The sequence below is a fragment of the Paroedura picta genome, chromosome 5, assembly GCF_049243985.1.
Source record: "Paroedura picta isolate Pp20150507F chromosome 5, Ppicta_v3.0, whole genome shotgun sequence".
Classification (NCBI taxonomy): domain Eukaryota; kingdom Metazoa; phylum Chordata; class Lepidosauria; order Squamata; family Gekkonidae; genus Paroedura; species Paroedura picta.
The window spans coordinates 74,981,815-74,996,752 of NC_135373.1; the positions used below are offsets into that span (position 1 = coordinate 74,981,815).

The 14,938-nt window shown below is 40.0% G+C and overlaps 1 protein-coding gene across 40 annotated transcripts in view; it reads left to right on the top strand.

Annotated features, from left to right (window-relative positions):
• The window catches only part of NRCAM (neuronal cell adhesion molecule), a 193,182-nt gene that overhangs the window by 154,457 nt on the left and 23,787 nt on the right, over positions 1–14,938 (top strand). For 22 of the 40 annotated variants that reach the window (XR_013231151.1, XM_077338555.1, XM_077338556.1 and 19 more), the window contains 3 exons: positions 1,875–1,940; positions 2,391–2,516; positions 3,586–3,732. The exons of 11 other annotated variants lie outside the window; for them this stretch is intronic. Coding sequence is in view for 28 of the 29 variants with exons in the window: in XM_077338555.1 (XP_077194670.1) it covers positions 1,875–1,940; positions 2,391–2,516; positions 3,586–3,732 (339 nt within the window). In the remaining variant the exon portion in view is untranslated. Of the gene's footprint in view, positions 1–1,874; positions 1,941–2,390; positions 2,517–3,585; positions 3,733–10,537; positions 14,936–14,938 lie in introns of those variants that run through there. 7 more of the 40 variants (XM_077338540.1, XM_077338541.1, XM_077338544.1 and 4 more) reach the window with 4 other exon arrangements.

Here is a 14,938-nt window from a genome sequence, read left to right on the forward strand (position 1 = left end):
ACTATTCTAAAGCATTACTGTATTTTTGTTAGCTTTGCAGTTTCCTGGCAAGAAAGGTACTTCTGCGGGGTAACAATTAAATTACTTAAAGATGGGGGGAAGAGGTAACCTGTATGCATATAATAAAATAAAAAGAGATGCCATATAAATAAGGAAACTTAATACGTTTTAGAAATGTTTGACAATTATAAACTGCCATGGAGTACAGTAGAAATAATATCATTAGAAGAATTTTAGGCTCTTTGAAATAGGTTAGTTTGTATTTTGCTCATTTCCACCATTGTTCATATTGACATAGGGGAATACTTCTTATATTAATTCAATAGGTTAGGGTGATTTCAGGTCAGGAAAGAATGACAGGCAGGGCAGAAGAGCTTCATATACTTAAGAATGAAATTTATTGCATGAGATGCTAGCATTCTTTTCAGATATAGCCAATCAGCCATACTTATTAGAAAGAAAGTACAAAAGTTTGTTTCAGCAAGATCTGTGCAGAATTCCCTGGTGGCTTGTTCCTTACAATCCAGAACGGACTGTAGCTGCTATGTTTAATGGCACCCCAAATCTGCAACTTAATGCAGCTGCATGGTGATGCAGTATCTCAAATTATAACATTTCAGTAAATACGTTATAAAAGCTCTTTAGCATCCTAATAAGAATGAGATGAGACTCCTAAGTGGTTTAATTGTGGGAAGATGAAGTATGCGCAAAGAAGATTGATCCTGCAGCAGATCCCTCAACTTCAACAGATAGCTTTAAGCTTTAGCAAGTTTAGCACATTTTTAATTTCTAAGCTGTACAGAGGATCATTTTAGATCATTTATAATCTGTATAGATGGTCATTTTAGATCATGCAAAGCATATTTTCCTGATTTTATACTAGTGCTGATGAGGCAAGTTCAAAAGGCAGTTATCTCCTCCTATAGCAACACTTTAATATGTATAACTATGTTTCTTAGGCCTAAGTGAAGAACTAAATGTGTTTTAAAACCTCAGTTTGCCCCAGCACCCTCCAAATGAGAAGACCAAGTGTGGCCTCAACTAGTTTTTTAAACAGTATTCAGCATAATTAATGACTGAAATATGAACTCTTCCACACACATTTTCATTGCTGAGTTTTGCTCCCTATAGTGGTCACTTTGATATTACATTGCTGTAGTTTTAAAATTCAGGGAAATATGCCAGAGATACAGCAATACAATATTGAACTAACCACTAGAAGGAGAAAAATGCAAGCAGAAAAGTATACCTCCTCCCAAAGCAATAAGGGCACACAAGCATTGAAAATGAGAGTGCAGAAGAGCCCCATCACTGCTTATTTCAATAAGCTAATGATATGCTTTTTCTGCTGCCAGTCAAGGTTTGGGCTTGATTTGATATGAGTTGGAGTCTGGGACAAATCAACTCACAGCATAATTTGCTGTGCAAATGGAGACTTTCCCTAAGAGCATGTTATGATAGAATAATGTACAATATAGTTTGCTCCATGTACAATATATGTACAATATAGTTTGCTCCATGAAGGTATTTATGACAACTTCCTAGGAATACCATTTTAAAAACAGAGGTTGAACAGTAGGTGTACTTGGAAGATTCCTCCCAGAATTAAAAGTTCATGTTATTTGGACAGGATGGAGAATGATTGGTGATTTTCATATCCAGGTACCTTGAATGTTGTATACAAAATTCATACATCTTTTCAGTTAGTAACCCTTTATAGCTAGTATTTTTTTTTAAGAACCAGCATGACTATATGATTATGCATGTATTGTTTCACATAACAGGTAAAATAGTATTGACTGATTGTAAACCTTTTGTACTGTGCAAATATTTTTACTCTCTATTTTTCTTCTTTCCTGCTTTCTCTGATGAAGGATATTCAGAGAATCCGTTTGAAACCTCCCGCATAATGCATCCCGTCCATCCAACATTTTATAAGGGTATTACTTTTTATTTTATCAGTGTAAAGCACCATGAAAACATCTGAAAAGCAATCTTCTACAAAAAAGGGAAATTGTGGATTTTGCAAAATAGCATAAAAACAGGAAGTCATGTTCTTGTCATGATGTTGGCTGTTTTCCATAATCTAGAGAAGTTCAGGTCTTTGCCTTTTTAAGTGAGCAGTAACTTTCATAAGCATACAACTTGAACTTATACCTGAATATAAACCCTATTGTGAGGAGTGAATAGGATTCGTTGTAATATATTCATTATTTTATTTCTATTTCAATGCCTGCTAACCCTGTAGTCACTAATTTACCATGATAAAAACCAGAATAGTATTGCATTTTATAAAATTCATATTACTAGAATAGGTAAAGTTGGATTTTTTGAAACATGAAGACACAGTTTCATATTTTGCTCTGTGTTTTTTTTTCTTGTGCATTCAGTGCAACCAGTTAATCCAAGGATCAGAAATGTTACTGCAGCAGCTGCTGAGACCTATGCCAATATCAGTTGGGAGTATGAGGGTCCAGATCATGAGAACATTTATGTTGAATATGGTGTGGCAGGCAGTAAGAAGATATTTTGTTGAATTCTTTTCAATACTGTTAATGCATTTCAAAGCATTTAATATGAGAATATGGTCCAACATTGACCTAGTTTTTTAAAAACTAGTTTTGCTTTTACAAAATGCTTTCTTATGAATTACATTTAAATAACAATCCCTGTAATTCTAATCTGAAGTATTAATTGCTTAATACTAAAACAACACGAACCTATAGACCTTTGTTTGCATGTATTGTCTGGACTTGTGGTTGACCACACACTTTAGGGTTTCAGATTCACTCACCCTTAGGAATGCATGCAGGAATACAACAGAATCACATGCGCCAAATCCTGCCAGTTTGCTTGTTCACTGGGAAGTGGAAGTCATTAAATTCATATTATCTTCCTTCTCCCAAACAGGTGATCAGGAGAATTTTTGAAAGACACATATAATCCTAGCTATTAGAGGAGAACCTTTCATGTATATTTTTGCACAGAAAATTTATCATCCTGCAGGGTATGAGGAAGTCTATTTGGTTGGGACAAATGTGTATTGTGCTAATTTAGATAATATAGAATACTTAGTCCTGCTAGACAACCTGTTCTAGATTGAATCATGAGGATCTGTGATGTTTCAATTATTTTTTTTATAATCTAGGATTTTATTATCTAATGGTTTAATATATAGTATAAATTTCTTTTAGTTAGAAGTATAAAAATACAAAAGGATCAAAAGAAAACTTCAGTACAAAATTAATTTTTCTCCACATTCAGAGTTTGAAAAGCTGGTTAACTGCCCTGAGCCTTCGGGGAGGGCAGTATATAAATATAATAAATAAATAAATGAATAAGAAAATGAAATAACAATATAATCCAATCTGTTCATAGCAATTTCTGTCTGTTAAATCTCATCTTAGTTAGCAAAACATTTACCACAATAAATAGGAGAGAACACTTGGGACTGCAATTTACTAAGACATTTCTTATTAAGACAAAACATTTTTGAGAAGGACATACAAGATTTAGTTTGTATTAAATGAGTTTAAGACCGTAAATTTAAATGTGTAATGTGTTGTGTTCCTAAAAATTTTGTAGGCAAAGAAGAATTGAAAAAAGAAAATGTAAATGGTTCCCGGAGCTTCTTTGTATTAAAGGGATTAACACCAGGAACATCATATAAAGTCCGGGTTGGTGCTCTTTCTGGTGTTAGCAGTTCAGAGGCTGTGTTTGAGACAGGTCCAGGTGAGGCACACCATACCAATTCTGCCTTGCATTCAGAATTGTGATGTGTTAAGTGCTGAAACTACAATACTTAAACATTTATTTATTATTTTTGAAGTGCAGATAAATCATCTGTCTCATAGGAACACTAGCATGTATTTTCCATGAATACATTCCTGTTTCAGTTCTCTTTGTTACTGTGCTGTGCATGAGTGCCCATTGTTGGGACCCATTTTAGTACTTGCATATATCCTTTTAGTACTTGCAGACATCCTACTCAACCATAATTTGTGCTAAATAGTTTATCATCCAAACCATGTGTTGACCTTTCAAACAACTAGGCAAATCAGGGCCATGAATCCATTCAGTTTTGGTCTGCTCAGTGTTTCTGACAGTAGTGATCTGTGGAAAAGGAAAATGGTCCTAACAATGGATTATTTATTTATTTATCTATTTATTTATTTATTTTCTTAGATTTTTATACCGCCCTCCCATACGTCCCAGGGCGGTTTCAGACATCATTTCAAATTGTAATAAACACAAACCATGGTTTGCATACCAACTATAAATTATGGCTTCTATTTCTGTTCTCCAGCTAATCATGATCTGTGACATTTACATTTGAACTTTGCCAGATTGTACTTAAATTTACTCAACAATGATTTTGAATAGTATCTTAATTAAGCCAATGCTTCTTCCATCATGGCAACTCAGAAACTAAGAATAATTATATGTGGGGAATAAGATCCATTTATCTCACTGGTTGTTTCCAACTTCAGTATTAATTAAATTTCATAGATGCGGTTTATTTTTCCAGCCAAAATAGAAGTATATTATTATTCTATTTTAATTCCATTTTCCTTCTTTCCTACATTTCATGATATTCAGGGAACTTGCTTAGAATGAAAAATTGGAACTTACCTGAAGGTATCTCCTCTTCAGTGGAGCTAAGTCATCTAAACTGGTTGGGTCACGCCTCCTCTTGCTCCAGACACGGTTATGGAAATTTGTGTATTAGCTCAGAGCGAGGCTAATCCTTCACTTTTACTTTAGCCCAGCTCCATAACAGATTTTGTATTTGACTAGATTTTACAATTATTATTATTGTTATTATGTGGTGGGATATGGATGACTTCACCCCACTGAAGAGAAGAAACCTTCAGGTAAGTTTCAGTGTTCTGTTTTTCTTCAGTGGGAGAAGTCATCCAAACTGATTACATGCCTAAGCTACAACCAATTTTATTTTTATTCTGTTCCACCACTATGTTGCACACCTTTCTATCAAGTGATGCTTCTGCAGATTTTAACTGATTCCACCTATAATGTCTCACACAGTTATAAAAGAAGGCCAGGTTGCAGCTCTACTAGTTTCTTCCACTAGAGTGCCAGTAGAAAGTCGCTCTTCTTGCTGCAGATCTGGTGGAAGTGGACCATGACATCCTTTGGAGGTCCCAGGCCTGTCCTTTACATCAGTGGTCCCCAACCCGTGGGCCGCGGCCTGGTTCCGGGCCATGAAGGCCTTGGCGCCGGGCTGCGGCTCCTTCTTCCCTCCCCCCCCGAAGCGAGAAGCTCGCCAGGCCGTGAGCAAATCGGCCGCCAAAGCAAGCTTCTTGTTTCGGGAGGGGAGGGAAGAGAAGCTTGCCGAGCCGCAAGCTAATCGGCCGCTTTAGCTTTAGCGGCCGATTTGCTGGCAGCCCGGAGGGGCCGGGAGGGGGAGCCGCGGCCGCTGGCATGGCGGCGGCGCAAACGCGCATGTGCGGACTGCCGTGCACGCGCGTTTTTGCCCCTGCCGGGCGCAAACGCACATGCGCGGCAGTCCGCGCATGCGCGTTTGCGCTGGGGCTGCCACGCGTGTGCGGGCCTCCAGGCCGACCTCTCCCCCCACTCCGCCGCAGTGGCGGAAAGCTTGCGGACCGCTGCTTTACATGTCTTTCTGGTACATGGCATAAGAACTTTTTATCTAAAGCTGTGAGGCACAGGAAGAAAATCTCTTGCCTACTCTTCACTGCCCCATTTAATTAGATGCACCTGTAAACATTTCTTCTTCTTTTTATCCTTTAGCTGGCAATTGGTGGAGCAGGTTGTTCTCTCAGCCAATACATTGCTGTAGGTGCTGCAGGATTTTTTTGCCTTGTTTATGTTTCCACTCTTGATGATTGGTGGCAGTAGTTTTGGCCACATCACTGGTTTCTGAGGTCTTCCTCGGTATGTTTAAGCCATGTTTTCTTTGGCACCAGTTGTTTGATCTTCCATTTAGTTAGTCATTCTCGCCAGAGTAGTTTATGAAGCAGTCTGCGGGTGTTCATTCTGCAGACATAGCCAAACCATTGCAGTCTGAGCTTTTGGATTTGTTATTAAATTTGTGGCTGGTTGTCACATTTTGTCCAATTTGTCTCATTTTGATTATGAACACATAGAAAGATACCCAGAATCTGCCTCACACATTGCATTTTGAAGGTCTCGAGTTTGCTTATGTCATGTTTTAGTAAGGTCCATGTTTCCCATCCATATGAGGATTGGTGGGATTAGTGTCCGGAAGAGATAAACTTTGGTCATGAGAGAGACATTCGTCTTCTTCCAGAGGCACCATTTGAGTGTGGCAAATGCTGATGTTGCTTGGCCAATCTTATTGTGGGATTCAATGGTAGCTGTGCACATATAATTTGTGCCAGACTCTCTCTTTGGAATATAATGGTCTAGAACAAAAGGAATATATTACCAACTCTTGGTAAACATGATAAGGGGAAAATACCTTTGGCACAAAGGAAGGATCCCTCCTGTGTACCACCAAGACTTTGTGAAATATACACAATTCTTTCCTGACCAATAAAGTCCCTAATTCAGAATACCTTCTTGCAAAAGTCATCTCCTCAGTAATAAGGGTGACGTCTAAGAAGAATGCTTTAGATTCTGACTATTTGAAAAAAGATCAAATGGATGTTTGCTCAGGCCTGTAATACTTTAGAAATGTTCCCAGTAGGCAACCTATAGCTAATGGGAAGTGCCACCTGTATGGATCCTTTGAGGGAAACTTAATGTGCCTGTGAGAAGAAAAATTAGGCAGTCTTTTGTTGTTATGCGTAGTGGCCAGGGATGCAGACTGTCTTCTAAGGTACCTGATTCTTAGTACCTGATTTCAGCTTTCATGTAGGAAGGGAATGGTATCTTTGTAAGGATTCAGTGGATCCAGCTTTTTAGTGCTAGTCCACTTTTGAGTAGAGACAATTGGAAGCCGATTCTGTTTGGTTTTTTGGACCACACCATAATTTTAACTATTATTATTATTATTATTATTATTATTATTATTATTATTATTATTATTATTATTATTAATAATATCCCGCCTCCCCCCGGAGGCTCGAGACAGGTTACATAAAACAATCCCATTAAAACAATATCATAAAAGCATGAACCCACAACTAATCCTTAACAACATACATATAGCATACCAAGAGTGGTGGCAAGGTTCAATAACTAACTTGATCTCTACCCCCACTAAAAGGGAAGTGGAGGGGAGCTGCTGACATACGCAACCATCGCTTCGTGAGGGGGGGCCAGATCTTCATTGCTGCCTGGCCTCAACCAAAAGCCTGGCGGAAGAGCGCCGTCTTGCAGGCCCTGCGGAATGTTGAAAGTTCCCTCAGGGCCCTCAGCTCTTCCAGGAGCTCATTCCACCAGGTTGGGGCCAGGACTGAGAAAGCCTTGGCCCTGGTCGAGGCCAGGTGAGCCTCCTTGGGGCTGGGAATGACCAGTAGGTTAGCCCCCGCAGAGCGTAAAGCCCTGTGGGGGACATAGGGCGAAAGGCGGTCCCTCATATACGCTGGGCCTAGACCGCGGGTGGCCTTGAAGGTCAAAACCAGAACCTTGAACCTAATCCGGAATATAACTGGTAACCAGTGCAGTTGTTTCAGCACTGACTGAATATGGGTCCTCCAAGGTGTAGCTGTGTAACTACTTATCTTGGAAGGCCCAATCCTTCTAAACCTGCCAGTTTAATCTCTAAACTGTCAACTGCAATCAAATAGACTCTGGGTGATTATATGATTCTTGAACAAGAAGAACACAGCTGCTTGACAATCTCCACAGTGGAGGAATCCCAGTCTGGATTGAAGCTTTTACCAATGAATTGGAAAACTTTCAATTTTCCTTAATTAGGGAATTATTAGAAGTTCCTAATTGTATATCAAATAAGACTCTTATAACTTGGACAACAGAAACTACAAACAAGAGTATGGCTGTATACTTTTGGATACATTTCCACCAACAACCCTATCTGTTGCTACCAGATTTGTTGAGTGACCTGAACTTCCCTGAAGGATTTAATAAAATAGCCCTTCAGAAACTATAATACACAGGGCTAGATATTTCCTTTCTGGTTACACAAGAGGAACATACAGTCAGGAAGCAAATAACTCAGAGGGTGGAGGATCTGGATAATTCTTAGCTTCAACAACTACAAGTGTATGTTCTCCGTGGCAATGGAGTGCATTGCCAAAATACAAATGTTTGCCCCCATATTCATAAGTATTAGATGACTGTCAACTAAAAGGGCCTATCTTAAGGCACAGTTTAACATATTTCCCTCAGTCAAAGGTTGATTTTGACAAACTCCCTTACAGGAAATATGTTCATGGATGTAGAGTACCAGGTACTATTTGACTATGTTAAATTCTCAAAATATTGTTAGCCCTCTCAGACTATTTAAAGAAATGTAAATTGAGTGTAAATGAGAAACTTGTTATAAGCAAGGTGTTGAATGAGGAGAACTCTACCTGTATTGTGAGGATAGCTTTGTTTCTGTTAGACGTTTCTAGAGAAAATGTTTTGTATATGAATCAAATAGTGATAAAATAATTCAGAGATGAAGTTGTTCTTAAAGCTGGTACTTATATATTGTATCTCTATATTCCACTGTCTTACTATTGAAAATATCAATTATGCCAGTAAAAATATTCTGACCTGATCTCCACAGTGGTGATACTGACATCTTCACTAGCTCTGAGACCCTCACCCCTATTGCCTCCTTAGACACTATGTTCAGGCCTCAGCTGAACAGAGCAGTTCGGAGGAAGGTGTATTGCATACCCCACAGTAAATGGCAAGGGTGTGCATTCTCACCTTCTGCCCTAGAATTGTAGAAACTGGTAGAAACTTGGCAACTTGATTGTTGTCTGATGTTGTAAAAAAGATCCAAGATAGAGATCCTGAAACAAATTGTAATCTTGTCAGAAGAGTTATATGTTTAGTTTCCATTCTCCTGCATCTAAATCTTTCCTGCTTAGCCAGTAGATTTGGAGCTTTGTAAGAGCGTATAGATACTAGGCATGTGCTCTTTGTACCACTTCAGCCAAAAAATGTCCGAATCAGGGCTGGTTCGGACACAAATTGGCCAAATACTTTGTAAAGTGAGATCCCACCCCCACACAAACACACTTTGTCAGGCATCTTTTCTTCTCTGGGGGAACACAAGTGAACTCTGGGTGGACTGTGATATGATTTGAGTAGGTCTCCAGTTCTCACCTGGTGGCTGGAACCTAAGCATTGCTGGGGTAGCCAGCCACAGCCCTCCCCTGCAGCTCTGGCATGCAACCCTTTTCTCCAGGGGAGGTTATGGGAACTGCTCTCTTTGTGAAGATGAGATGCAATTCCTGTATATTCCCATTTTCTCCTGCTTAGAGGGTGGCATCTGCATGCTAGATCAGAGAGTGACAGAGAGTCCCCTCCCTGCTTTGGCAATTTTCAGGTTTCTGCTATCTCCATGGCCTGGGGCGTGGTGGTTGTGTTAGAGGTTTCAAACTTTCAGGGTAGCTTTAGGAGCCTCTTTTCTGACTCCCCAACCCAGGGGGTCTAATTCTAGGGGCTCCCAAAATGGGTGCCTCCAACCTATTCCCATTATATCCAATGATGAGAACAAACAGACTCTGTGTTCTGAACATAAATTCTCACCATTGGAAATAATTGCCCATGGGAAAGTTGGAAGTCTGAAAATTCCCATTAAAGTCAATGGCACCATTTACTTAATTGGCCAAATTGCTTTGGAGACATCCAAGTGATTCAGCCGAGGCCAGATCCAAATCAGCTGATTCAGACAGCCCTTTAATGGTCCAAACTGAGTTCTTCCAAATCCAAAATGGCCCAGATTTTTGGGGGGTGCCTAATAGATGCTTTGCTTTCAGACCTGCCAATCTTTTCTTGGTCCAATTGAACAGGATTTTGGACTCCCAGAGAAGCAACATTGATCTGGTGCCTCTTTGTCAATTGAAGTGCGTCTTCGCCATTGTGCATTGTGTCTGTGTGCACGAGCATGTCATTCCTGGAAAATGACAAGGTTCTGGAAAACAATCAGTGCTAGTCTGAGGTTACCAAATTCCAGCCAGTTCATTTCTTCCCACAGACTCAATCTGCCTTGGACAATCTAATCCTTTCAGTGCATTCCGCAGCCCCTTCTATTGGTGGCCATAATCAGGCAAGAAGCTGAGAGAAACTGGCTCTCCTTGTCAGATTTGATTGTGAAGGCTTCTAGCTTATTGACTTCTTTGGGGAGAGGGCAGTATCTTGATTTGTTTGTGCTTTCTTTTGTGTGTGTGTGTTTGTGTGTCATTCTGAAAAGGAAGATGAGCCCATTATAAAGGCCCAAAGACTACATCCTCAGTCCCAGTACTGTTGCATGAGGTCTACTGACTTCTACTGGGTTTCTTTCACTCCCTCCAGTAATTTTTATCTGCTTCTTTGTAGGCAGAAATACTTTGGGCATCCTTGTCTGAATCTTGGCCCATATGTCCCTGAAAGGTGTACAATGACTTTTTATTTGTTTATTTTAACCCAGATCAGGCAGTGGTGTGCCTGAAGAGATTAGATGATGGACTTGGTGTCCTAGCTCGCCTCCTTGGCTCTGCAGAGGATATCACCCTGGCAAGAATAAAGATGGATTCCTGTTGTTGTTGTTGTTCTTATGTGATTTATTCTCTGCCACTCCTGAAGCTGGCTCATGGCAGGTTACAATGGTCCATCATTTAAAAAAAAACAGATAAAACCCCATTAAAAACAGGACATCCAACAATAAACAAAAAAACCCACAGATGGCGAAACCCAATTCAACCCTCCTACCAATATCTAATCACGTGGGCTAGGAGAGCGCCATTGATGTTACATGTTGTTATAGGTAGTTTGAACTATCAGTACCTTGGTAAACAGCCTTGCGGATTATGCCCATCCAAAGGGAAAGCCTTGTGTTGGAAATGTTGACTCTGAAAATCGAATGCCGAAGGTCTGAAAGGTGGAATATGCAGATATGCATCTTGAAGACCTAAAGACGACGTGAGTTAGTCCTGATGAATACCGTACAGAATGCAGTGAAGTGAAACAATCCTGAACTTGTGCTTCTCACTTGACTACTCATCAAGTTTGCAGATGACACCAAATTGGGAGGACTGGCAAATACTCCAGAAGATAGAGACAGAGTTCAGCGAGATCTGAACACAATGGAAAAATGGGCACATGAGAACAAGATGCAATTTAATAAAGATAAGTGTAAAGTTCTGCATCTGGGTCAGAAAAATGAAAAGCATGCCTACTGGATGGGGGAATACGCTTCTAGGTAACACTGTGTGCTAACGAGACCTTGGGGTACTTGTGGATTGTAAATTAAACATGAGCAGGCAGTGTGATGCAGCCGTAAAAAAGGCGAATGCCATTTTGGGCTGTATCAACAGGGGCATCACATCAAAATCACAAGATGTCATAGTCCCATTGTATACGGCACTGGTCAGACCACACCTGGAGGACTGTGTGCAGTTCTGGAGGCCTCACTTCAAGAAGGATGTAGATAAAATTGAAATGGTACAGAGGAGAGCGACGAGGATGATCTGGGGCCAAGGGACCAAGCCCTATGAAGATAGGTTGAGGGACTTGGGAATGTTCAGCCTGGAGAAAAGGAGGTTGAGAGGGGACATGATAGCCCTCTTTAAGTACTTGAAAGGTTGTCATTTGGAGGAGGGCAGGATGCTGTTCCCATTGGCTGCAGAGGAAAGGACACGCAGTAATGGGTTTAAACTACAAGTACAACGATATAGGCTAGATATCAGGGGGGAAAAATCACAGTCAGGGTAGTTCAGCAGTGGAATAGGCTGCCTAAGGAGGTGGTGAGCTCCCCGTCACTGGCAGTCTTCAAGCAAAGGTTGGATACACACTTTTCTAGGATGCTTTAGGCTGCTTTGGGCTGATCCTGCGTTGAGCAGGGGTTTGGACTAGATGGCCTGTATGGCCCCTTCCAACTCTATGATTCTATGATTCTTTACCAATAGTTTTAACTTTCTTTAATTTATATTTGCTTTACAGTCCTCAAATGCTTTGGGGAATACAAACAGAAAGGAATAAATCTCATGGAAATGGTGTTCTAAGAACATCCACTCTACTCCCCTTATGTGCACAAAACGTCAGAAACTGCTCCTGAATGTCTAACAGAAGGACTTTGAGGTCTTGCATGTTACCTGCTGGAAAGGTAGACTCCCCCCCCCCCATCTGCAAGAAGGAGCTATTGCATGAACTGGCATTCGGCCATTAGCATGAAATCAAAGAATTTCGATGATCACTTAAAACCTCTATTGTCTAAACTGGGTATACTTTTTGCATGCCAAGCAGGTGTGCTTCTACTGAGCCACAGCCCTTCCCCCTTAAGAGAAGGAAAAAAGGCACCTTGTTAATCTCTTCCAGCTGTAAAAGCTTAGTTGAATTTCCCTAGGATGTGCCTAGGAGTATTTTCTGACCATTCTTCCTACCTCTTTATCAGAGCTTGTTGTCATATGGTTTAAAGGAGCTCCTTCACCCCTGAACCCATGTCTGACATGAATGGTGAGAGAGAAAGGGAACATCTCTTTTGATTAGTTCTTAAAGATTGGTGTCACTGGTGCTAGCGTTTTTATGGTTACACATGATTCTTGGTTGCATCTGTACAGGACTGGAGAAGCCCCAGGCTGGACTAAAGTCCTGTGGACTCCAGTCTGCAGAGGGAAGGCAGAAAAAGTGCGGGGAAAACCTGAGCAGCCACTCTATATGAATTTTCCTGAATTGATGAACCCTCCAGTAAAGGCCCCAGAGAGATTTGAGGGGGGGGGGATGCTCTGCTGCACTGCTGCCCCAGCTTGGATTGACCCCTTGATAGCATTGGAGATTCTTACCCCACTATCCCAATGTATCTTGGGGAAGGAGGGTTCCAAACCTCTGGCCCATCTAGGCCTGGAATTCTCTGAATCTGTATGGGGCAGACTATTCACTGATCTCCTCACAGCTATTTGTGACCCAGTAGAGCCCTGCTGGGCTGTTACAGTAAAGTCAAGGGCCAGCTGCAGAAGAACCCAAAGTCTTTATGTAGCATATATGATTTCAACAATAGACATGTAGTCAGTATGCAAGTTTCAAGTATTCACTGACTACCCTTTGACATGAATGTCCATAGGATTTCTTCCTTAAGTTTATTTTGTATATTTTTGTGGTCGTGGCTACTTCTTAAATAATGTCTACTAATCCTGTAGTTATTAACTTTCCCTGTGGGAAACAAAAATAATATTCTACTTTTAAAGAGTCAGATTAGTGAAGTAATTAGATTTGGATTATACTGGATGTAGGTAGCATCATTTTCATTTCATTTTGTGTGTGTGTGTGTGTGTGTGTGTGTGTGTGTGTACAATGCTGGCAATTTATCCAAGGATCTGAAATTTACTGATGAAGTCTATGCCAATGTTAGTTGGGAATAAGAGAATCTGGTTCATGAGAACACTTATGTTGACTATGGTGTGACTGGCAGCAGATATTTCAATATTTTTTCTTAATACTTTTAATACATTGCAAAATACTTAATAATAATAAATGGCCCCAAATTGACAAATTTTTAAAAATATTATCTGTCTCTTTAATAGCTGCACAAGCATAAGTTACATTGAAATAATAAATATGTATCAGTGCTCCAAATAATGTTTAATTCTTTGATATGATGCTGTTTTAAAGTATTATTTTAGGACAGATTGCCAACCTTTTCATTAATAAGCACTTCCTCTAGTAAAAAAATATCCCAATATGTTCCCCTGTTCCTGGAATATTACCAAATTTTGGGTTGCCCCAGAAACAGAATATAAACTAGGAAGAACACCAGAAATGACACGATCAGCTGAGTAATAGACTTTAAAAATAAACTTAGAGCAAATATTTTTATTAATGTTTCTTTCATTTTCTAATTTATTTATTATATATTTGTATGCTACTGCTCTTGGGCCTGCCATCTCGTGACAGCTAACATCAAAACATACAGACCACCAGGTTCCCCCTGGGGTGATGCTGCAGATGAGAGACTCCAAACTCCACTCCAGAGGGGAGCAAGATCTTCTGTCCATCTTACCTCAACTAAAAGCCTGGCAGAAGAGCTCCATCTTGCAGTCTCTAAGGGACATATGAGCTACTCCACCACAACTAGAAAATTATCTGTTCAAGACGTTTCTTTAAAAAAATCCTAGTTACAACACTTATTATTACTTTAACCACTTCTGCCCATAGAAGTATACATGGAGCTTAAGTGCCACCTAATAACTACAGTCACAATGATTCAGCTGTTTGGCATGGAATGAACAGTATGACCGAACCCAGTCCCCTTCCAATCAGCTGATCAGCAGAATTTCAGAATGTTTGAAAGACTCATAAAGGTATGAGATCAGAATTAGGACTCACTGAGAGGCACAGGTGTTTTTTCTGTGTGGAGTCTACATGTAGCTTGAATGGCTAGAGCTTGTAAAGTCCTTGTAATGCAACATATTTAGTGATCTTAATATACCTCATTGCTCTGTGGAATTCTGTCACTATTTACTAAGGAATATTTATTTGACCTGTAAAGTTTTTACATAGTATTTTTATTATCATATTTGCATATGGTGTTCAAATTAGAAAGCAGAAGTTTTACATAGTTATTCTGAAGTTATTCTAAGCATGGCTTCCCTTTTGTTGGGTGCTTTTAATGCTTCCTTGGGAATTATTGGTACTTCCCTTCCCAGCTAACATATAATGTAATAGATTACAACTGCTAGCTCCCATCTAATCTTAGAGAAGTATAGAGCAGTAGAACAATACCTACCATCCACTTTTTTCTCTTCACCCAACCTGAACAGGAAAGTGGAGCAACCAAATGTGAATAGGGAAAGCCTCATGCTTGGTTAAGAAAATGATAATTTCACTGATAATTTCA